Source organism: Cygnus atratus, chromosome 1 (assembly GCF_013377495.2).
Source record: "Cygnus atratus isolate AKBS03 ecotype Queensland, Australia chromosome 1, CAtr_DNAZoo_HiC_assembly, whole genome shotgun sequence".
Taxonomy (NCBI): domain Eukaryota; kingdom Metazoa; phylum Chordata; class Aves; order Anseriformes; family Anatidae; genus Cygnus; species Cygnus atratus.
Genome location: NC_066362.1, coordinates 38,943,906 through 38,967,977, shown reverse-complemented (window position 1 = coordinate 38,967,977; position 24,072 = coordinate 38,943,906). Strand labels below are relative to the sequence as shown.

General features: G+C 36.4%; 1 protein-coding gene across 3 annotated transcripts in view; it reads left to right on the top strand.

Annotated features, from left to right (window-relative positions):
• ZFC3H1 (zinc finger C3H1-type containing) overlaps positions 1-24,072 on the top strand; it is a 39,421-nt gene that overhangs the window by 4,517 nt on the left and 10,832 nt on the right. For 2 of the 3 annotated variants that reach the window (XM_035543876.2, XM_035543878.2), the window contains exons 2-24: positions 506-922; positions 3,318-3,382; positions 3,632-3,830; positions 4,516-4,742; positions 5,207-5,330; positions 6,667-6,764; positions 7,635-7,838; positions 8,508-8,672; positions 10,406-10,543; positions 10,961-11,079; positions 11,435-11,581; positions 12,656-12,830; positions 13,010-13,141; positions 13,820-14,368; positions 14,446-14,555; positions 15,743-15,874; positions 16,972-17,093; positions 17,630-17,731; positions 18,069-18,185; positions 18,837-19,020; positions 20,877-21,063; positions 21,552-21,743; positions 23,666-23,903. In XM_035543876.2, coding sequence (XP_035399769.1) covers positions 506-922; positions 3,318-3,382; positions 3,632-3,830; positions 4,516-4,742; positions 5,207-5,330; positions 6,667-6,764; positions 7,635-7,838; positions 8,508-8,672; positions 10,406-10,543; positions 10,961-11,079; positions 11,435-11,581; positions 12,656-12,830; positions 13,010-13,141; positions 13,820-14,368; positions 14,446-14,555; positions 15,743-15,874; positions 16,972-17,093; positions 17,630-17,731; positions 18,069-18,185; positions 18,837-19,020; positions 20,877-21,063; positions 21,552-21,743; positions 23,666-23,903 — 4,143 coding nt within the window. The remainder of the gene's footprint in view (positions 1-505; positions 923-3,317; positions 3,383-3,631; positions 3,831-4,515; positions 4,743-5,206; positions 5,331-6,666; positions 6,765-7,634; positions 7,839-8,507; positions 8,673-10,405; positions 10,544-10,960; positions 11,080-11,434; positions 11,582-12,655; positions 12,831-13,009; positions 13,142-13,819; positions 14,369-14,445; positions 14,556-15,742; positions 15,875-16,971; positions 17,094-17,629; positions 17,732-18,068; positions 18,186-18,836; positions 19,021-20,876; positions 21,064-21,551; positions 21,744-23,665; positions 23,904-24,072) is intronic. The other variant, XM_035543877.2, reaches the window with a different exon arrangement.

Genomic DNA, 24,072 nt, shown 5'->3' with positions numbered 1-24,072 from the left:
CGTTTGTTGAGCTACAATTACTGCAGCCTTTAATTGGGCTGTGGCTAGGTCTTAGCATTTTATGAAAGGATAAAATGAGTGAGAACGAATTTAACCCGTCTTTGTCAGCTGTGGGGTCAGCGATAGCGTTAGGACCTCTGGAAGCTTGACTTGTTCCTTGGAATGCCGGAAATGTTCCATATCACAGCAATTGTTCCCAGGAGGGTACCGTGACCTAGAGAGAGAGACTTCTCAGCACTTCTATGGAATTCTTCGAATAAATAGAAAACTTGAAATGGTTGGTTTCAGAAAGTATTTAAGTTGTCCATATTTAACAATGGACGCATCTTTTACGTACTGCTCTTATTTTATGGGTGATATTTTTCACGCTGGCATTAAGGTAAAATAAAAATTTATCAGAATTGATTATGATGAAAAGAATTTGTAGTCTAGTCCTTATTGGTCATGTCTTTGCTATTTAAGGTCGTACATGTTCTTGTCTTAGTTCTCTTAACCAGTAATTCAGCCAAAACTTTTGGAAGGTCCCCATCTAGAAAACAGAACTACTCTTCTAAAAATGAAAGTTCTGTGGAAGAAAGCTTTGAGGATCTGCTCTTGAAGTACAAGCAGATACAGTTAGAGCTCGAGTACATTAATAAAGATGAAAGACTGGCTCTAAGCAACAGGGAGGAAAATGAACATGATGATGATAAAGCGGTGGACACTGAGGACCAAATAACTGTAGAAACTGACAGTATTACAACAGATGCTATAAAAGAAGTTTCTCCTGAGGAGAAAAATCCGGTTATAGCCTTTCAGGCATTTGAACTGAAACCTCTCAGGCAAAAACTGTCTACTCCAGCTGAGAGGAGCAGGTTAAAAAAAGTCAAAGAAGGAACAAAGCAGTTATCACAAAAATCTGAAGGCACAGAATCCGCCCAAGGTAAGTAATTGTAAAGTTGTTTTAGCTTGTAAAGTTTTTTGCTTCCCATTGATTCTCATATATATTAAGTGTTTGGGAATATTGTATCAAAATATTAGTTTTAATTAAAATGTTATTTGTAAGTTAAAGACTGACTGTATTTCCTTCCAGTTTTATGTAATTCCTTGAAATTGCTTGGAAGCATTTTTTTTTAAACAGGTCCTGCTGATCTCTGTCCGTTAGCTTGCTTTTAAGTCTAGCAATATAAGGCAATTATTTAACTTAAATGTCCTATTCTGAGGCTTCATCTAGTTCTAATAAATGGTTGCTGTGTAGAGGATGCACTAATGCATATCACTTGTTATCTGATGTTAGCTAATTTGTCAATGTGTATAAACTATCAATTCGAGTGGGAAGAGATTAATTAAGTGGATGGAGTAAGAAGAGACAAATTGGTCAATGGATGGAGTAAGGATGCAAATGGGTAATAGGAATACGAAGAAAGGTAGGACTAGAACACAAAGAGTCATTCATATGTATCTTCAGTATGAAAGTTTAGAAGAGCCTGTTTAAAAAAAAAAACACAACTGATAATTACTAGACAAACCACCTCATTCTAGATATCTTTCCCCTTGTCTTTCCCATTAATAAAATAAAAATTCTGGTGTTCTTTGAGAGAATGTAGTCTTTGGGAGACGTGGGGAAAAACAAGATTCTGGCCATAGAAGGGAAAAAAAAAAGTAGCTTGCAGGAGGATAACAGCAAGGCAGGAATAAAAAGGAAAACAGTCTCAGAAAAATCCAACTTCAAAGCTTAGAAGCACTGAAGATGAAAATGCAGACCATATGATAGGGAAAATAGATTCTGTAATGTGTATTAAGAGCATCTGGATTTTTGCACACCAGTTAGTTAAGTGTATGACAAAGGTGGTCTGAAAGCAGACAGATATGTAAGACAGAGGCCCTTCTGGCAATGTAATGCAGGTTTCCAAAGCATCTGGTAGATTTTAGTTATTGTAGATTCATGGCTATCAAGTGATTGTATACTACTTAATTATATATTTCTTAAGATATTAGCAACATTCATTTTTTCCTATGGCATTTAAATTAACTGGTGTCCTGGACGTCTTTCCAGACCTGTTCAAGTTGAAGAATTTATATTAAAACTGAGGGAAGTTTGTGTCTTTTTCTGGAATTAATTTTCTGTGGTTTAACTCCGCTGGTAGTGGCTTTACATTATTCCCTGCTCTCCTTCCATTGCTGCCCATTGGTCTGTTCTGCCTGTCATCCTTTTCTGATCTGAAAGGGCGTTTTAGTTTGCATACCATGTCCTTATCTGCATCTTGTCCCTTCTGTCCTGTGGACTGAATGGTGAAGATCTTTGCCTAACTTTTTTGAATTGTTTTAGAATGCAGATGGGCATTAGATACTATTTTTCCTCTTCCTGCATGTGCAAGCAGAAAGATGTTCATTTGTTAAATACCATTGTTGTTTAGGTTCAAGGATTTGGTATATTTTAAACAATGTCTCTCTGAATATGACCTTTCATAAAACATGGGGAAGAGTAGAAGCTTCACTGAGTACAATTTACTTTCTCCTGATCTGACTTGGAAGGAATCTCTTTGAAGAAAGGCTAATATAGGAAAAGATCGCCAAGCTTCCCTCTAAAAGTTTTTCTTCCTGTGATGCAGATAAACATAATTATATATATCTTATAATTATACATTACAATACTAATGTTAATTATGCTATCAGTTCTATTAATTATACACATGCTATATTGTAATTTAATTATTCATAATATACATATATTAAAAATATATTAATAGAGGGATGCATGGTTTTTGAACAGTCTAATTTGTCAACATACTAATGTTCAGCAGGAAAGCATTACTATCTGCTGTTTATTTCCATGGCACGGCTTTCTCATTCTTTGGTGTGAAATGGAGCAAATGTATTCTTATTGAGGCTTTGAGCCTTTATATTTCATTTTGCAAAAGACTGACCTGTTACTCAAAATAGCTGCCAGGGGAATCTGAGGTGCTCAGGACACCGATTGATATGAGATGGTAGCATAAAATGGATGGCAAGAAGCCTTTTTTTCTCCTCGTTTCTTGATCTGTTTTGCTCTGCTTCTTGGTGAAGTGTATGTCAGCCGTAAGACAGAGGATTGTTAAAAAATGGCAAGTCTTGCCCTAGGCTTATGAAATCTGATGTAGATTTCAACAGACCTGTCAAGTTTATATTAATGTGTTTTAATGTGCTCATATACATACAACTGCCGTTGTGTTTTATGCAGGGTACCAATGATATTGATGAAATATCTTTGCATGGGTTCAAATCTACACATCGTTTTAATATAGCTTTGTTTCATGAGAAACAGCTTGCTTAAAACCACAGTATTTTTCTTTTGGAAGGTTCAGAAGACAAAGAACAAACATCAGCGCGAAAAGTTAGTGGTTCAGATGTGGCATCTGAAAAGGTAAGAAAGTATTTATTTGTAAATGAGGCATAATTGCATTATGATGGTCTGATACCTTTTTCCAAACTAGTCAAACATTTCAATTGTAGAAGTGGTTCATTCTTCAAGAACAGCACTTTACCAACAGAGCAGTATTTTTAAGCTTTCTCATGGTAAAAATTTTGGGACAGACTTCAAAAGACTTTCAAAACAATGTCATTAAATGACTCTTCTTCACTTTGTCTCATCCTTTTTTTTTTTCTTCTCAAGAAGCTGCTTGATGAAGAGGAAGAGATGTCTGAATTACAGCTTAGGCTTCTTGCACTTCAGTCTGCTAGTAAAAAATGGCAGCAAAAAGAACAACAGGTGATGAAGGAAAGCAAGGAAAAATTAACAAAAACGAAAACTGTAACACAAAAAGTCAAAGCCAGTACAAAAGCACATTCAACAAAAAAAACGAGTGCTACAGGTAATAAGTTTAATGTTACTGAAATGACTATCAGGGACAGCTACTCTGAAATAGAAATACATAATTACATTGTGTGAAAAAAACATTTGTTGGTAGTTGAGAAGCTCGACATGAGCCAGCAGTGTGTGCTTGCAGCCCAGAAAGCCAACCATAGCCTGGGCTGCACCAAAAGCAGCGTGGCCAGCAGGGCGAGGGAGGTGATTCTCCCCCTCTGCTCTGCTCTCCTGAGACCCCACCTGGAGTCCTGCGTTCAGCTCTGGGGCCCCCAGCACAGGAATGAAATGGAAGTATTATAGTGAGTCCAGAGGAAGGCCACGAGGATGATCAGAGGACTGTAGCACCTTTTCTATGAGTTGGGGTGGTTCAGCCTGGAGAAGAGAAGGCTCCAGGGAGACCTTGTTGTGGCCTTCCAGTGCCTAAAGGGGTCCTCCAGGAAAGCTGAGGAGGGACTCTTTGTCAGGGAGTGTAGTGATAGGGCAAGGGGGAATGGCTTTAAACTAAAAGAGGGTGGGTTTAGAGGGTAGTCCCTTCCAACCCAAAGCATTCTATGATCCTATGAAATAGTGGGTGATGAGCTGTTAATCGTTCTAGAACCCTCGTCACCTACTCAAAGCTCCTCAAGAATCTAGGGTTTGGGGAACTACTTAGGTAAGGTGGAGTTAATTGCATATCTTTCTATTTAAAGCCAAGCAAACTTTGAGGAAACAACAGACAAAGACATCAAAGAAGATACAGCAACAAAAGGAACTAGACAGGCGTCAGAAAGAAGAAGACCAGAGGAAACAGGAAGAGGAAGAGGAGAGACGAAAGAGAGAAGAAGAAATCAGAAAAATTAGGGACCTCTCAAATCAAGAAGAGCAGTACAATCGGTTTATGAAGCTAGTTGGAGGAAAGAGGAGATCAAGAAGCAGGGTAATGAATTTGTAGTATGGTATTCAGGTGTTATGTTTGGGATTCGTAAGTTTTCTTGTCTTTGTGCCCCCTCCTGATTTCACCCTCACCTAGGTTTCCTTAACCCCTTAAAAAAAAAAAACCCTCAAGGTATTTTAGTGCTTTAATCCCTTTCTAGGCAGGTGTTCCCTTTCATTTGAGTAAGATTGGTTTTGTATGAGTTGTACACGTGCAAATTGTTTCCTCCTGCTCCCCTCACCAAAGAGCTGAAGAGCTGCAGTTTCAAAACTGGCTGTTTAAAGTCACTGCCTGCAATGGATTTGATTAAAAGTTGATTTTCAGTTTGCTTTTTTTGAATAAGCTGAGTAAATTGTATTTATGAAGTAATTAGAAGACATAAGTGCCTGTCTCTGAAGTTTAATTGTTCTGCTCTAGAAGAGTAACGTGAGATCAGCTAAATAAAATACCCTGTTTGCTGTGTTTAGTCTTCAGATACAGACTTGAGATGGTCTTTGGATAAACCGTCTTTGGATAGTGGAGGAGGCATATATCAGTATGATAATTACGATGAAGTTGCTATGGATACAGATAGCGAAACTAACTCTCCAGGTAAGACTAATGTACAGTTTTCTTGTATAGTGAGTAGATAAAGTTAAGAAGTAGGAAATGAGCTATTATTTTAGAAGTAAAGTCATTCTCTTGAGGTACGATGTGCGCTAACTTTTTAATGTAAGCTAGTTTTGTCTTGTTTTAATACTGACTTTTTTTCCTTTCCATCTCTGCTGTAGGGATATCTTGAAAGTCTTCAAGGTTGTACTGTACTCATTGCAGCACTAGAATTAATATTTTTGCATTCGAAAGCAGTTGTGTAGAAAGCAAGGGCCCTTGGGTGTTGACTGGATAGGCAGCAGCTTTGTAGAAAAGGGCCTGGGGGTCCCTGTGGATGTTAAATGGAGCATGAGTCAGCTGTGTGCCTTTGGGTGGTAAAGGTGAGCTGCAGCCTGGGTTGTAGCACTGTAACGAGACTATAGTGGAAGGGAGCAGGACTGAGCAAAGTGCTTATTGCCCTATGTTAACAATTTAGGAGACTGCATCAGGTTTTGGTTTTCCAGTATAAGATAATACTGGAATGAATCTAGCAGAGAACCTCAAAGTTCACTGGCAACTGGAGCACATGATTTATGAAGAGAGACCAGGAGAGCTGTATTTATGTAGAGGAGGCTGAGGATGGTCTTTGCTGCTGTCTTCAGCAACCTAGCGGGTAGTTATAGGGAAGATGGAGCCAAACTGTTTCGTGCAGTGTGCAACAGAGGGACAAGGGGCAACACTGAAGTGGTAACAAGAAATTTTGCTTAGATATGAAGGTGTTTTTGCAAGAGGATGGTTGCACACTAGAAAAGGTTGCCTGGAAATCTTGAGAGATCTGTCCTTAAAGATGCTTGTCCAGTTAAGTTCCTTAGCAAGGCCAGCCCCAGAGTTTGGCAGGGATGGTGGAATTAAATGATCTTTAAGGTCTCTTCCAACCCAAAGCATTCTATGATTCTAGTTTTGTTTCAGAATTAAGTGTCAGCTGTGTGTTTAGTCTGCCACTGTCTTAATTTGTATTTTATTTTTGGTGTGCGGTAGTCAGGAGTCACGCTACTGTGATACATACTTTTAAGAAGATATTCTTGCAAATTAGATGAAATACATGGGCTAAATCATCCTGAATCATTACCTTAGTAGTACTCTTTGGGAGTACTTCTATTTCACCTGTAAAATAGAAACTACACAGTTAACTACTTTTTGTGTGTGAAATAAATGCTGTGTGAAATAAAAACTGTGCTGTCTTCAACTGACTCGAAAAGCGTTGATTATTTAAAAAAGCCCCCCCTCTTCTGCTGTGTTAAGTCAGTTGAAGTATAAACTTGAGTTGTTTAGTATTTCTTACAGTTGTTTTTATTAGCTTCTTCTCCAGCACAGCCTCCTTTCTTTGAGTGTCCAATGGCATATTTTCCACCTCCAGTACCACCAATTTCCCTGCCACTGCCACCTCCAATTCCAGTAAGTAACCTTGGAAGAAATGTATTTGAAAATGTTAGTAATTCTCATTTTGTCTTATTTCTAATGCTGAAGTTAGGATTAAATGTAGTTTGTATTTGAAACAATTCTGAACCAAGTGGTGACTTCCTTTGGTTATCTGAAAGCCTTGTGGTTCCTTTTTTAAAACCTTTTCAGCTACTTTTTGCCTGATCGGGTTTCTGTTCAATGGAAGTTCTCCTTATTGGACTCAGTTTTTCTCTATTTGTTCTTTACATCAAGCAAAAAAAGCTTGTTACCTAGCAGGGCTCGGGGGGGGAAGCCTGTAGCTCATCACAGTCCTTTCAAACTTTGTGTCTTTTGACTATATGCTGTCTTCGCATCACAGAGTTCCCATGAAAATAGATTTTTTCCTCATCACTTTTCTTCAGAGAGCAGTTTTTATCCTTCTTAGGAAGGCAATAGAAACTTGCTCTTCTGTGTCATGATGGCCTCTGAGTTTTTAACTAAGGAAGCCTGTAACTTTGTTAGCTAAGACAAATTTGTAAAAACCTTTTAAGGACTGTTTCTGAAGCAGTGTGATATAATCCATTGGCCCTCACCTATCAAGTCAGCCATATTTCTTTGGCTGGACTGTCTATACTTTCGAATTTTCATTGGTAGTTTGTATGTCTGCACTGCTTTCACCATCCAAATGTAACCTTGTTATTTCCATCTTTTTTTGGGTCATTACAAGTGTTCAGCACCAGCCTTTGACAGTAGTCTAAATCCACTGCAGATCGAATTAGTTTTAAACCATGAAATAATTTAGATATAGCATAACCTTTACTAAATAATCCTAAGGAAATAGTAAACTTCAAAAGTTTCAACCCCTTGTTTTGCTTTTTATTTCAGCCTGTACCGTCTTTGAACCAACTTTATATGGAGGGTATTTCCTGTGTTTCTCTTGATCCACCTCCACCTCTTCCACCTCTTCCACCTGAAGAGCCTGAGCAGCCACCAAAACCTCCATTTGCAGATGAGGAAGAAGAAGAGGAGATGCTCTTAAGGGAAGAGCTACTCAAGTCTCTAGCTAACAAACGAGCTTTCAGATCTGAGGTACTCCACTGGTTTTTGAATGTAAACCTCTAGGTGGCATTCTTGACCAAAACTTAAATGTGACCTCCTAAATAAGGTTGCCTTTCTGATGACTTAAAAACTAAACACCACCAACAAAGAACCCCACAATGAATATCCATCTCCCTCTGTCCCCCAAAAGAAACCAGAACAAATCCCCACCCCAGGATATCCTTTGAATTGTAACTTGCAGCTTGTCTTCTGTGAAAGAATTATGAAACTTCAAGGTACCAAAACCTTGAAAATGCGGAACGAAGTGGGGTTTTTATTTTCTGTAAAACTGTTTATTGCCTAACTGTCTCAGAGTGGTTGGGAGACAGCTGCAACTTCTAATGCTTACGGTGTTTGGTGTTTTTTTGTGTGGAAGAAAGTTTGTGGTTTTGAAGATTGAGATTGTTTTTGATGTCATTAAAAGGTCACCAGTCTCTTGCAGTTGACCTGTGAACCGTGGATAACTTAAATGCTCTTGCATGCCTTTTTGGCAGTATTGCAAGATTTGTCTAACACTTTTGTTAGTCTGTTCCATACACGTCTCAGAACTCGAAATTATGATTTAGGCAGCTCCTCATTTATGCTTACATTTCCATGTCTTTTAAAATAGCTGTGTGTAACGTGTGTTTTTATGACTATATTTTTGTTTTATTTTGTTAGGAAACTTCAAGTAACAGTGGTCCACCTTCCCCTCCTGTTCCAGATAATTTGCAGTCTGTGCCAAGAAGCAATCTGTCTGCTGTCAGTATTAATACTGTCTCTCAGCCACGGGTACAAAATACAAAGTTTGTTAGAGTACCAAGGCCTCCACGAGCAGTGATCACAGTAAGGAAATACTTGTTCTTTCTCTTACTAAGACCGCAAGTTGAAGTTGTACTCAGTTTGGGTGAACAGCAAATAGATGAGATCTTTATTTTCTAGTGATACAGCACAGAATGGTGGAGTTTCAGTTAAAAATTTGAATTATTAACTTTGATAATTCATATGCTTTTCTAGAAAGAATTTGACACTGAATTAAGAATGTAACAGCTTAAGAGGACATCAAAACACACCCACACGTATCTGAACTAAAAATGTTTACGTTTTTCCTATACAAATGGCATTCCTTTCTGTTAAACTAAACTAAAGCTTTGAATGTAGTAATGAAGTCCACCTGCAATGCATGCTTAGTCTGTGGAACCAGGCTAGTGGTTAGTTCATGTTAAAATGCCTGAAATACAGTGGTCATCAGGATCTTGTTGGTATCATTCTTTCTCCTGCTGCTGGCCAGTGTCTCCCTTTTATACTGGCATCTGGAGCATCAGTCCTGTTCCTTATTTAACTTTCTAAACTAGTTGGAGAAAAGCTGATTTTGACCCTCCCCACTGTCAGCTTTTCCCTAGAATAAAAATGAGGGGATTTAGGGACAGTTTATGCTGCCCCACTGTGCGAAAACCAATTTCATGGCTTTGGTCTGTGAATACTGAGAGGCACTAATAGGGAACTGTTATATCAGGCATTAGAAGATGTGGAAAAGGGTTGGATACCCAGTTTGATCAAATTAGATTTCCGTGGAACTACAGCCAGAGAATATTGGGTGGGGAGGACCAGAGTTTTGTTCTGTTTTCCTGCACCAATGAAAACTGGAATTCTACCTGTATACTGTGTGATGGTAGTGCAAAAACTGCAACTGTAGTACATTCAGAAGTAGTAGATGTGATCCTTATTCTGAGTATTGTCCAGAAAGAGAACATCAGAAAGAAAGGAATGTGGAAATCGAGTGTGTTTCACTTCAAAAAGTATAGTTTTTTTTGCCATGTCTTTAAATGACATTAGAAACTTTGGTGGTGTCCTGTCCTGAGGTAAAGGTTAGGTCTGGACAATTAAATACAGATAAAAGTTTAAAAATGTTTAAACTGGGAGATGGGAAGAGAAGTCCTGGAAATGTGAACCGAAATCGCATCTTTTCCATGTGCAGTTGCAGAGCATCTGAGGCTTATCTAAACTGCTTTATTCGTGCATCATTCTCTCTGCTGGAATTGGCAATCCTCTGATCTTCGGTGAGCTGGTTCAGTTGGCATTCTGTCAGTTTAACTGCCTGAGCAGCTAGCTCACTGTAAGTTGTTAGGTTTAACTGTGGGAAAAGAGGCATTGAAAGTGTGTGGAGGAGTCCTGGTCTTCTACGTCTACCACATTTCTAATGCAGACTTGATTGTTACCTTTCAGTTTAGTTACAAAAATTGCCTGCAAATGGTAGGTGATAATTTTCCTTAAAAGTGAAATAATTTACCAAGTATGGGAGTGAAAGGTTTGAGATAGATGTGTTATGACCGTGAAGCCATAAATATGCTTACAGATACCTGGGAGTAGGTTGAAAATGTTGTTCCATTTATGTTACAGTATCAGGGATGGGTGCTAGTGGAGATGCACAAAGTTTTTTTCATACAGTGTGGAACTGGTGTATCATGTTGTGCCATGCTAACAAAGGATTTTAGCATCATTTTCTCTTCTAGTAAATAAGTAATCAGTCGTCTCTTAACTTTTTCTTGATATAAAACTTTTTTTGTTCTTCCCCACAGCTTCCAAAACACAAGTCTGTTGTGGTTACATTAAATGATTCAGATGATAGTGAGTCCGATGGAGAGCCATCTAATTCAACTAACAGTGTGTTTGGAGGACTAGAATCCATGATAAAAGAAGCAAGAAGAAATGTTGAGGTAAGCTATCAGTATTCAATAGCAAAATAATTACAAAATATACCTATGTATACAGAATTTAAGCTTTTGAATTGGGTCAAGAAATATTTGGATTACAGTAGAAAAGGTCAAGAGTAGGTAATTACTCCCATCTGCACCTTTACATTGTAATTTGTTTTGCACAGGCTGATTGAAATGTTTTTGTTAAGATTTCATCTTGCAGATACAATGTATAATACACAGATACAATATAATATATTTTGGTTTCACTTGTTTCAGTTCAAATTCAATACATAATGGCAGGAAAAAACACTGGCATAAAAGATCTTATAACGTGAATAGTTTTAAGTTTGTGCTGAAAAACTGCTTAAACATAGCAGTTAATAGCTGTATTTTAAACTTGCGTGAGTGGTATTGACTTGGACTTCTTTGTAAAAGGCTTCAAAAATCAAAGCCCCTCCAAAATCGGAAAAAGAAAATGATCCAATGAGAACTCCAGAGGCTCTACCAGAAGACAAGAAGATAGAATACAGACTCTTAAAAGAAGAGATTGCCAGGTACAACTGAGTTTAATTATTGCCAAAGTAAAATGTGTATTCCTTGTATTTCTTTACTAATGTATATTTGTAATTGGAATTAAAATACAAACACCTTCATATTGAAGACCTTCTTTATTTGAAGACCTTTCCATTACCTACGATTTTCCCACCATCAGTTTTTAGCAGGACAACTTTAGGAGTCTAAAGAAAGTCCTTAGATTTGAACTGACTTGCAGTAAATGATTGCAGTTGTGAAAAGTTTTTTCTTTTAACTTGAAGTCTTGCACTGCTACTGTTTTTCTTGAAGATTTTAAAGCAATTGGGAATAAATGTTGAAGCTAATGAACATCTTTGCTTTTAACATCTGTTTTAGTCGTGAGAAGCAGCGTTTAATTAAATCCGATCCACTGAGGAACAATTCGTCCCCTGCAAACTCTGATGGTGAAGTTGATGGAATTGGGAGAATAGCAGTAGTGACAAAGCAAGTTACAGAAGCAGAAGCGAAGCTGAAGAAAAATAAGTAAGTCCTAGCTAGTTCTAGCATCCTAGCTTGTTTGGTTAGAAGGGTGAAAGTCTTTACATATATGTATCTTCAATGTGTAGTTGAAGTACAGCAAACTTCTGTGTTTTTTTTTTTTTTGCTGTCTTGAGCAATTCAGCCTTGAATTCTGCTGCTGTACAAAAGGACCTGTGTTGTAGGGCCAGCATGCTGTTTGGTAACTTGTAAATATGATTCGCCACACTGTTTTCAGTTGCATTTACACTCAATGACTAGAAGTTCATCCGTGCTACCTAATAACTCAGAAATGTGAAAACAAAGTATGGCTTTCACTCCTAAGTACGTTTTGAGGGTAGCATGTTTTTGAAGGGATATGTCTGATATAAATGAATTAGTATTTTCTGCAGAATAGGCATGCCGTTTGAAGCTTGTCATTTACATCTTTTAGCATGCCTCTTCCATGTTTCTCACCCTTACAAGTAACTGTGGCAAAGATCATAAGTATTTTGCATCCTTCTTTTCAATTTTCCTTCTCACTTTGTTGATTTGTGTGGGCTTGTGAAGAAACTGGTGTGTGTTCAGACATAGCATGTTGTCCCCTCCTCCCCTTCCTTTATTCAATTCCATCCCATCCATCCAAGTCTTTATCTTCCTTTGATGCATAACTTTATCTTTTATTACTCTGCTTTTGTGCTTTCATACCCACCTCAGGAGATTGCAAGATTTTCAGGGCACGAGCATGTACCCTATGAAAGAATGGGCTTGTTACTTAACAGAAAGCAAGAACGTGTTTTTTGCATGGCTTAATGTTAAAAACTATTAAAATAGCCCACTTGCTTGCCTTCTTCTGTCCTTATAACTAAGATGTTTTCATCTGCTTTGAACTGCTCATCTTGAATACTGAAATCTTTTGTATATAATACTAATGCTTATTGTGTCATGGATGTTGAGACTGTTTGGAGAAACTTAGCTCTTTGTCACTTATCGAAAAACATTATTCTAAGTTCTTAAATTACCAGGGTTTCAGGGGAGAAATGATATCTGCAAGAGACCTATTTCTGGAAAAAAATAGTTACATGACTCTTCTACTTTTAGACTTCTGTTGATGAAGGATGAATCTGTCTTGAAACATTTGTTGCAACAAGAGGCCAAGAAGAGAGAGAATGTTCGAATTGCTGAAAACAAAATTAACAAATTGGCTGAACAGCTACAAGCAACAGAGAAGATCTTGAATGCTAATAAGATGTTTCTCAAGAAGCTTCAGGAACAAGTAAATTCTGAAATGTTTCTATTTACTGTAGCTAGAAATCTTGGAATGTGAAGCTTGATTTTTGGAGGCAGTAGGCTTGCTTTGGAGAATTAATTCAATCCCATGTGTTTTCTTATTTTATTATGTGATCATATCTGTAAACTTGCATCTTAGTATTATATTTCTTTTCTCCTTTTCAGATTCATAAAGTTCAACAACGAGTAACAGTAAAAAAAGCTCTGGCATTGAAATATGGCGAAGAACTTGCTCGAGCAAAAGCAGTAGCAAGTAAGGAAATTGGGAAACGAAAACAGGAGCAAGATCACCTTGGAGTAAGTCTGCTGCATGCTATTAAACAATGTTGCACTTGAAAAGTAGTAGCAATTTTGATTAGGAAACTTTGTTCAGGTGGGATATCAGAAAAAACAGGAAAACATTCCAAAAACACTGGGAATCTTCATAATTTGTCTCCTCTGTTTTTGAGTCTTCGACAGGAAAAGCATCAAGCATTTTAAAAAAATAAATTGTTCATAGTCTGCATGTATTTGCTGAAGGAATGTTGTTAATATATAGATAACGTTGCTTATCTGTGAAGAAAAACAAGTCCTGTTTCTAGATATCACTGATCTTATTAAAACTATCTAGGAAAAGCACTGAAGGTGGGGATCTGATTATGTTACTCTGAAAAATGAAGAGGCTTATTTTTGTAATTTTTTTCTTTTTGTTTTTCCAATCTATACATGTTTTGTAGCTCACCTTTTAACTGTGACTAGAACTTCTATTGAAGGCCAGCACATGATGTAGGGTAATTCTTACTGAAAAACCTGCAAACATGCCAGTTGAATTGTGGGAAACTTTTGTGGTTTTCCTGCTGTTTTTTGAAATCTTCTGGCAAGAGGTTAAAAATATTTTTATAAACTGAGTTAAATATCTTGCCCATGTTTAATTTACCTCCTGTCAATAGATCAGTAAATGTGAAAATGAAATAAAGGGATTTTTTTTCTTTTCAGCCAAGCAAAATGTTGAAATTGGAGAACTCCCCTGCATCAAGTCCAAAAAAGCATTCAGCAGAATTGATTGCATTAGAGAAAAAACGACTGCAGCAATTAGAGTATGAGTATGCTCTGAAGATTCAGAAATTGAAAGAGGCTCGCGCGCTTCAGACCAAGGAACAATCCGATATTGCACCTCAGGCAGAAGAGGAATCTGAATTTGCATTACCTCAGCCATCGCTTCATGATCTCACACAGGATAAATTGTCTTTGGACAGTGAAGAAAACTACTTCGATGATGAAGTTCTGTCTAACTCAAACCGAGAACGAAGGAGATCTTTCAGAGACTCTAATTCTTATACTAAACCAAATCTTAAACACATGGACACTCCAAAACAAGAAACTATAAACAAACTTTCTAAAAAGGCAGCAGAGGAGCCTGAGCTTTTCCTTGGGTTGAATATTGATGAACTGAAAAAACTTTATGCTAAAGCTGACAGCTTGAAAGAGCTGTTATTGAAAAGTACTGCCTTTATATCACCCAAGGAAGATGTATTGTGTGGTCAGGTAAATGCTCTAATGGTAAATATGAGGGTGGCTTTTGCTAGCTTGTGTTGCAATTCCTACGTATGTTTGTTTTGTAGGAAATTTCAGTGGATATGGATTTTGTTACATCACAAAATAAACAAACCGAAGCAAAACCATTTCCATTTGGACCGTATCATAGTCCTCTTCTAGTATTTAAATCCTACAGGTATGGCCACTAACAGCTATTTGACTTCTGTATATATGTGTTCTGCTTTTCTTTTATAACCAGATACGTACAGAAAGACAAGTTGTGATGAGGAATTTGACTATCCTGTAACAATTTCCTCTAGCTAGAGAACTTAACGATTTTAGATACTTGTTCTGTTAAGCAGGTGTCCCTCTTGTGCATTATGCTGGTTTTATTGCATACTGTTCCCTGTAACTGGATTATTTTTGAATTTGGTTATGTTAACAACAATAGTCAAACATAAGAAAAGAGGACTTTTGTACGCAATTTGAAGTGATCTAAAATTCACAGTAGAATACTTCAATTATGCAGTCCTTAAATTTATGTAGCGTTAAGATTGAGCCACTCGTGTTTTTGTTTCTTTTCAGTGAAAGGAGGAATGACCACAGTGATTTGTCTTGATTTAAAATAGGCACCTGCAAGTGTGATCGTTTTGACGCATTTGTCTTGACTAAAAAAAGGTCCATAGTTGGTAACTTTTAGAAAACAAGATCTGGAATTTCAGTTGGAGCAGTTGAGTCCTATCACGTGCTTCAGGCTTTTTTTCCCCCTCTACTGTAAAGTAGTAAAAGAGGGAAGATGCTATTTTTACAGGCGTATTCATTTTATCTTGACGTAGATGTGTGGATTCCTTAGAGAGCTAGGACTCCCAAAGTTGACACAGATTTTATCTACGGATTTAAAACAAGCATTAGTCTACTCAACTACGGCTTTTTTTGTCCTCAAATTCTAAAAATCTGTTGTGATTTTTTTGAAGTTAATCTTTTAATGGTTCTCTTTGTACTTGTATTTGACATTGATCTAATACTCATTAGAGCAAGGGTAAAGTTTTTCTAGAACCAAACTGAAGTTTAATTTCAGTAATTTGTTTTCCATGCTGTGTGATTACTACATTTCATGGCTTTATATGAATTACGTTCTGCATGTAAAGGAGAGGAGAATATTAGAACAGAAGCAGTTTAGAAGCGATCTTTTGTTCGTTCCCACTTCTTTCCACCTCCTTCATATATTACAGGTTAGCAATGTTTATGGTAGGTAGTAAGTAGGGTTTTGGAAATATTAGATTTAGTACTGAAAAAGTGATTTTTTTTCAGATACGTTTTGTTGAATAAAATTAATGTCTTAGTTTGTATGCTTTATCACAATAATTTGCTATTTCATTTTAGGTTTAGTCCGTATTTCCGAACCAAGGAAAAATTGTACCTCAGTTCAGTAACCTATAGCAATATGATTGAGCCAAAACAGTGTTTCTGCCGCTTTGATTTAACAGGCACATGTAATGATGATGACTGTCAGTGGTGAGTTCTTTATTTTGATTTCATTTGAACTAAATTCATTCTAGGTGTCTGATTCAAGATGAAAATAGGAATGGTTTTCATTTCTTCAAAAGGTCTGAACTTATGATCCTATGGACAAGTTCTACAAAAAGTTATGTTTAAATACCCTATTTCAGGTACTTGGCTGGCAGTAAAAAATAAAAATAAAAATCTTGTATCTAAGCCATGAAGAAAGGAGGCTTTTTAGATACACGTTTTCTTTTTTTTTTGCTTTTTTAAAAAAAAGCAGTATAGACTGTTACGAAATATTTCATCCTTTGGTTGCCTGTAATTTAGACAGGGCTCCTCTTACTTTATAGCTTCAGCATAACGTCAAACCATCATGAAGTTTTGGGTAGTGATTGGTAATGTTAAGCACAGTAGAAATGTATTGCGATGTTAATGGACGTAAAGCTTATAACAAGTGTTAAATGAGTTTGTAAGAAAATACTATTGTAGTGGAATTCTAGTTTTCTAGGAAAATACTGGCTAATAATAAGCAGAATAAGTTATTCTGCTTTTTTGAAGCCTGATGTTAAATAATATTAAAAAATAGTTTGTTAAATGACGTTGCACAGTATATATTAAAAAGTTGGTAGAAGAAATGGATATGAATTAGTCATGAATACACTCACCTTGGAAACTTCTAACCACTAGAAAAATATTACAGGAGTGCACTTCAGCTCTTCTTTGCCCTTTTTGGTGGCAGAAAGCTTTCAGATCACTTTGTAGCTATTATCATCAAACCATACTTTGAATACTTCAAACAAGGTTACAACTAATTCTTGTAACTAACCTGTTTGAACCAGAACGTTCTAAATGAGTGTGTAGAGGCTTATTCTAATGAGCAAGGCTGTACTGAAATAATGAAGACTAGGGTTAAGTTATTGTTGTAGGCTTATGTTTAGAGAAGGTCCAGAAATATTTAATGGAAATTTCAAAGCAGACTATATTGTTTTACATGGGTATCGTTTTCTTTATGCATTACCTGAGCGTGTACTAAAAACAACTTTATAATTACGGGCCTTATTAAATTGTTGCTATGATAAGTATTTTAATTGCTTATTTGTTTATTTTAGGCAGCACATGAAAGATTGCACTCTGAGCCGAAAACAGCTGTTTCAGGATATTCTGTCTTACAATTTAGAACTGATCGGTTGTTCGGAAAAAAGCACTGATGAGGAAATCAGCACTGCCACAGGTTTTTAAGAATCTTTTGCTTACTTTTGCATTTAAAGATTTATTTCTGAAGGGAATGGCTTTCATTAAAGCTCTGGGAGCAAGTACTTTGATGTAAAGTAGCATGTAAGATATTGCTGTATGGGGAAAAAATGTTTAATTGTCCAATTCAGCAGTCAGGAGTGGGTTACCTTAGTGCCTTTACAGAGAGGGAAAAACCATATTGATTTGTGGAATGTTTCACTCAAAGGACTGCTGGGGCTCAGAGGATGGGGGCAGGATTAGGGATAAAATCTTGCCCTACTTCCTTACTACTTTTTTGTAACTACTGGACTGGTCTGTTTCAGTGGAGCTGGAATTCTAAGATAACTCTGTTGCAGTATAGGCAAGTTGAACACGAGAACTTGTTCAGTTTTTGATTTGTGCTCCAGTGTGTTAAATTACCTTATCTCTTGAAGCAGTCATACTTCATGAATTCATCACAGGTGTTAAATTGCTCTTAAGTTGCTTATCTATTTTCATTTGTGTTTACCTAAGATATGAATGCTCTTGTTTCAGAAAAATATGTTGAAAAACTTTTTGGTATAAATAGAGACCGTATGTCAGTGGATCAGATGGCTGTTCTTCTGGCTAGCAATGTCAATGAGAGTAAAAGTCACAGTAAGTAACCTCGATAAATACAATATAAACTTTTAAAATTCTATAGGTACCTTAATGACTTTCTAAACAAAGAATATTCCTTTTTTTGTCTCAGTTTGTAAATTATGCTCATGGTAGATTAAAAATGACAGTTTGTTTTAAGAACCTAGTACAGTAGTTTTGGAGTCCAGTTTGAAAATGTGACTTATGTGGTTGAGAACAACAGATTTTAAATGCTGTTGAAACTTAAAGATTTTGCAAGTGCAACATGTATACATCTATAATCTTTATCCTTAAGGACATTTTAATCTGAAGTACAGAAAAGTAAAATAATTTCTACTGTTCTGTTTGTTTACAGCACCTCCATTTACAACGTGGAAAGATAAAAGGAAATGGAGACCGAAGTACTGGAGAAAACCTCTGTTAGATAGTAGCAGCAGTGAGGAGGAACAGTCTGTTGGACCTATTAAATATGGTAATCCAGAAGTGTGGCATCCATTTAAAAAAGTGGAAAAATACCTACAAACCTCTTCCCAACATTTAATTCTTAAAGTGGTTCTGAAGAAAACCAATGTTTTCTGTAGTTCTTTTGACTTCCTCGTACTTCCTGTTTGCAAACGTTATTTTGCATAATTTTGAGTAAAGTTTGGCCTTAATTTGTCATACTGGAGACAAAACAAATAACTAGTATAATTTGAGATTGGAAGTGTAAGTGGAGCCTCTACCTGTTTTTGAAAGTGAGCAATTTAATGTTCCAGCTTTACCAAAGGACCAAGTTAGATTTTTTTCCTTAGAACTATAAGAAAAGTGAATCTTTGTTTTATCTTAAATGTGTAGAATTAACCTTTGGTAGTGAGGTCATTGGGGGGAGAAAAAAAAAAAAAGGATCCTCTTAAACATCAAACCAAAGCAACCTGTACTGCTATTTATTTCTTTTCTTCACATATGAAACGTGACCAGTTTTCTACATGTTAGTTTTACATGTTAAAAGATGCTGAAATAACCATATCTTGCTCTTGTCAATGGCTGTATTTGAAGTATATAAATGTCACTCCTTATATGAATTCTAATGTGACAAGTCACTTCTGTTCTGAAAAGATAAGTGTTTTTTTGTTTTCATTTGCAGCCCACCCTACAGAACATAAAAAAAGAGTTCCAGCTCTTGATGCTGTGGTGACTCCAGATGATATCCGATACTTTACAAGTGAGACCGATGATATTTCCAACTTGGAGGCAAGCGTCCAAGAAAACCCCTGTGATGTACAGCTTTGGATTAAACTTGCATACAAATATTTGAATCAAAATGAAGGGTAAGTCTACTTTTTAGATTTTAGATTTGCTTTTGTGCTTTACCCACACTACTATAATCAAGTTTCCTTTCTGTTGCTGAAGAACTTCCTTCAGCAAATCCACAAATTTATTACATAAAAGCAGGTTGAAAAAATAGACTTCCTACTGTATGCGGTATGGTGTGTAATAAATTACAATGACAGTTGATCTTTAGGTAGGTTCTGATTCAGTACGGAAGTTGGTGGAAGGCAGAGTGGGAGAAATAATTGTTTGAAAAGTGCACAACCTAATGTATTCCCGAGATTACAGTGGAACGCTGTACTTCCAGTTTTAAAGTAGGGGACCAGTAAGATCACATCAGTTTCTCCTCTTCAGAGTGAAAATGGTTAGAATAATGTTTGAAGTGACATCGATCAGAAAGATTTCTTGCAAGAACACTTCTGCTATATGGTTTTATCCCTGTAGAAATTGTCCAGTTGAACACTCAGTTTCTTCATAATTTTTCTCTTGGGTTTCTGAGTTTCTCTAGCTTTTTTCCTCAAATTACTCTGCAGAGGATGACACTTTTTATTGGCAATTGGCTGATTTCAGCAGGAATTCTGTTACAATGGTTTCATTCTACAGAATGATCTAAATAGTGAGGTGCTAGCTTCAGGAAGAGGAGTTGTGGGGAGACCAGCTGTTGGAGGGAGGAAAGGGAGTGGAGAGGAGTAGCTGTTCTAAAAAGTAACGTGTAAACGGATAATGGAAAACGTTATAGATGATTTTAGGTGTATTAATAACTGCTTGAACACTAGAATGGAGGAATGTATGCTGTAAGCTGTTTGAATTATTATGTAATAGTAACAAAATACTACCCGAAGCATGGAGAGGCCAGCGCACAAAGAAAATACTACCAGCACATGGCTGACTGAGGAGATTGCTTTCTAAAATATAAACTTAGTTGGAAAAAGACCAAAAAAACACAAATGGGGGGGGTGGGGCCTAATGGAAGAAGATGAATCCTTTTTCGGAGCACATCCTCCCCAAGACCACCTTGGTATTACACTTAACTGAGTGGTTTTGTGGATGGCAGTGGTTCTGGGCTTTTCATAATGTGCTCTGCTAAGAGGAGGAGTACAGGGGAAGAAGATTTGAGTCTTGTACATAATTGTTTTAGTTTTACTTTGGAACATGTGTTCTTCCTCTCATAAATGTCTATGCAAATTAATTTCTAAAGATGTTCTCAGAATAAATGTGGTCTCAAAAGGTCTCAAAAGCTTTCTGTGGTTTTACAGAGCTTTGTTTATAAATTGAAGGTTAGCTCTGTGGTTTGCAATTTACTCGCTTATTTAAGCTAATCTTGTATTACTTAATTATCATGAGGTGATACCAGTCATCTCAAAGTAAAATCAAGTTTTTTTTGGTGGCTTGTAGGTAAATTTATGACATGCAAAGAAACCTGGAATAAACACTGTCCTTGCTGACATACAGAGTAAAATATGTAACAAAAATGTTCCAACTTTTAGCCTTGAAATTTCTTTTCAAGTTTGAGCCCTTATGAAGTGAATACCTTTGTATGATTGAAGCTTGGAACTTCTGCTTCTGGATAAATCGTACCAATTCTTAGTTAAACTGGCTTGTTTTTTGGGGAAAACTGATTTTTCCATGTAGTCCAATAATTTCATGTAATAACCTTTTGAAGAATGAAAACTTGCTGAAACATGGAAAGCTTCATAATAGGAAAGGACAACACATCTCTAAAGAAAAAAAGATAGCTGACTGTAACTTCCATTCTAATTATAAGCATCCACTTTCCTATTTTATATTGATTTGAGTCCTAATACTAAAAAAAAGAAAAGTAGGTCTGGTGCTTATTTATTTTAAATTTTCACAGCTCATCATCTGAGTGTTTGGATTCTACTTTAAATGTTTTGTCTCGAGCTCTTGAGAACAACAAAGAAAATTCAGAAATTTGGTGTCATTACCTCAGACTGTTCTCAAAAAGAGGAACAAAGGAGGAGATACAGGAAATGTGTGAAACAGCAGTGGAATATGCCCCATCCTATCAAATCTGGTGGACAGTAAGTAAAAGATAAAAAAATGTATATGTCAAGTGTTGGTGTAGGTACGCTTTTTCTACTGTAGAAAATGTGTATGTTAGGGAAAGTATGAAAGGAAAAGTTTGACTTGAAAAAGATGTAGTGTTAGTCTATTTAAAACCTCTGCAACACTACTCAGAAAATGAAGTGATTCAAAGTTCTGTGTGCAGGATATCTGTAGAAATTATGCTTTCCTCTAGAAATTATTGGTTATTTAAAATCAAGATGTTTAATTTTTTTTATTTAAGCTTGCAAAATTTAAATAGTCACAAAGATGCAGAAAGTTGTTCTTTAACATTTTAAGTGTTTTGTGTGGATTAGTGTGGAGATTGTGTGTGTGGGGAGGAAGGTTTGGTTCATAAGGTGGTAAAAGACATTATTCAAAGTATATGATTCATGTGATTTTAAACTTTACCTTGAAGCTTTTGCAAGTATTTTGATTTTTTTAAATGTGAATTATTTGTCTCTAGTTTTTGAATTTGGAGAATTCCTTTGATGGAAAAGACTACGTATGTGGGAGGATGCTACAGTTCCTAATGGAAGTGACAGAGGGAGAAGAAAATCCCAATCTCTTGTCCTTCCAGCTTCTGGAGACTCTCCTGTACAGAGTTCACTTAAGCCTGTTTACAGGAAGACATCAGAATGCTCTTGTTCTGCTGCAGGTAACTTCCAAGTTATCACCCCAGAATTTGACTTCGTACTTTCATCGTTCTCATGCTTGTGGCTCCTAATGTCTTCTTTAAAAGAGCCATTCCTTTTATTTGCTGAAGGAATCTCCTAGGGAATTCTATTTTTAAAACATGTCATTGTAAAATTTGGGTATGCCTTTTTTTTTGTTACTTGTTTTTTGTTGCTTGGGTTGCTAATACCCAAGGTTTATTAGCAAAGGAGGGCTAAACCTCAATACTTTCCAAGAAATTGCTTTACTTCTTGATTTCTGGTAAGCAGTAGAGCAGTCCTGTGAGTAATGTGTTGCCTCAGGAACTCAGATGTTTCTTATTGCTACAGAAATGATCAAATCAGTAACTTTTTGGAAGAACGTAGTGTGGTGTTATTTTGCATTACTGTTCCTGCTCCAGAACTTGATACATTAATGACACATTAGTGATACCCTGAACTCCAAAATCGTATCTCAGGCTTTTGTTGTGACTGTAGAGAGACTTGAGGATGCTGTTACTGTTCTGTAGTCCATAGAAGTGGTGGGTGACAGTGAGTGCTGAACATCAGCTTCCACTAAAAGTTGGAGCTGCTATTTCAACTGCAAATTTTTAATTCCTGCCAGCAGGTGGCACCTGTGGCTTGCTACACTTCAAATATTTTTCTTGGTTGAGTCGTGTAAGTCTAATGTTTTTTTTTTCTAGCTCCAGTTTAAATAGAAAATTGTAATGCTGTGTTGACTTTCTCCAACAGCTATTCTAAACACAGCAGTACTGATAAATTTAAACTATGAATGTTTGACTGAATGAACAAAAAGAACGGGAAAGAAGTATGCATCAAACTGAAATGAAAATCCAGACTGTATGAGGGAAGAACATGGGTTGTCTTCCCTTACCCAAAGCATCATGACAAAACCAAACCTTTTTTAATATTCACCTGTAATATGTAGTTGGAAAGACTATCTCAGGGAGACGTTACTTAACCACATTTAATAAGAGATGATTTCTAAGTATAAATGTTCTTTCAAATTGAGTAGTAATACTTCTCTTTGAAAATTTGAAATAAAAATTTCTAATGTAAATATTTTGAAGGGTGAATAAGTGAAACATTTTGGAAAGTTTAGCTTTTACCTCGTACTCCATAAGTATCTTGTAGAATTTTGCCTAAATTTGCAAGTACTTTGACTCCCTTGAAAGCACATTCTTTGGTTGTGCTGCTTTTGTCCAGAAAAAAGTTTGCGTACCTCTAGCCGTGAGAGTCTGTTCTGTTTTAGGAGCAGTTGTGTTTAGACTAATTGCTTGTTCTAATGATTTTATTTGGGACCTGTCAATTTAAATGGGCTATTCTAGTTTTCAATGTGACTTTAAAAAAAGGTATTGGAAACGCTTCTGAGATGCAGGATACTGCTTCAGATTTTCCTAACCAATGTCTCTAGAGATGCTAGTGCTTTCAGTAGTCTTGAAAAGCTGTGACTTAGTAGCTGTATAACTAAAACTTATAAAAACAAAACAAAAACCACACGAGACTCTTAATAGGGTATAGCAAGCAGTATCCAACTCATAGATGAGTTGTCTCCAGAGGTAATAAATAATTTGTATGTAACTGGATGTAATTGTCACAGAATTAAGCCGACAAATGTTGAGAGATGCATGGTTTCAACGTCTTTGTTCCCCTTTCAAAATAACGATCTTAGCAGTTTTTCCTAAAACTATTACTAGAAATTATGTAGCTGCATATTACTTAAATATAGTCAAAAATTCATTCAAAGCCAAATTTAATCATGATTGATAGCATGAATTATTTCCTGTCTTTTCTGTGGAAAAGTTTTGAGAACATTAAAACTACTCTTCCTGTTTCCTCTTCTCATTCTTAGATCTTAAAGATTATATATTTTAAATATATAATGTATTTCTTCTGATCTTTACAGAATGCCTTAAAATCAGCAAATGAAAAGATAATATCAGAACGCCTTACTGTAAGTGATCGTTGCTTGGCTTGGCTGGCTTACATACATTTAATTGAATTCGGCATTCTCCCAGTCAAGTTCTATGATCCAGCTAATGTCGGTCCTTCAAGGATAATGAACAAAGAACCATTTTTAATACCATGGCAAACAGTTCAAGATGTGAAGACTGATCCTGATACGCTGTTAGCTATGTTTGAAGGTAAGATTAAGGAAGTAAACTATTCACTGCATTACTCACTTACAAATCAAGAAATGTTGTTATACTTCTGGAATTTCGTGGCAGTGTGATATTGCTATATTAAGCCATTGGGATTAATCCAGTGAATATTTCATCCTGATTTGGACAGAAGAGTGAGGAAAGTCCGTGT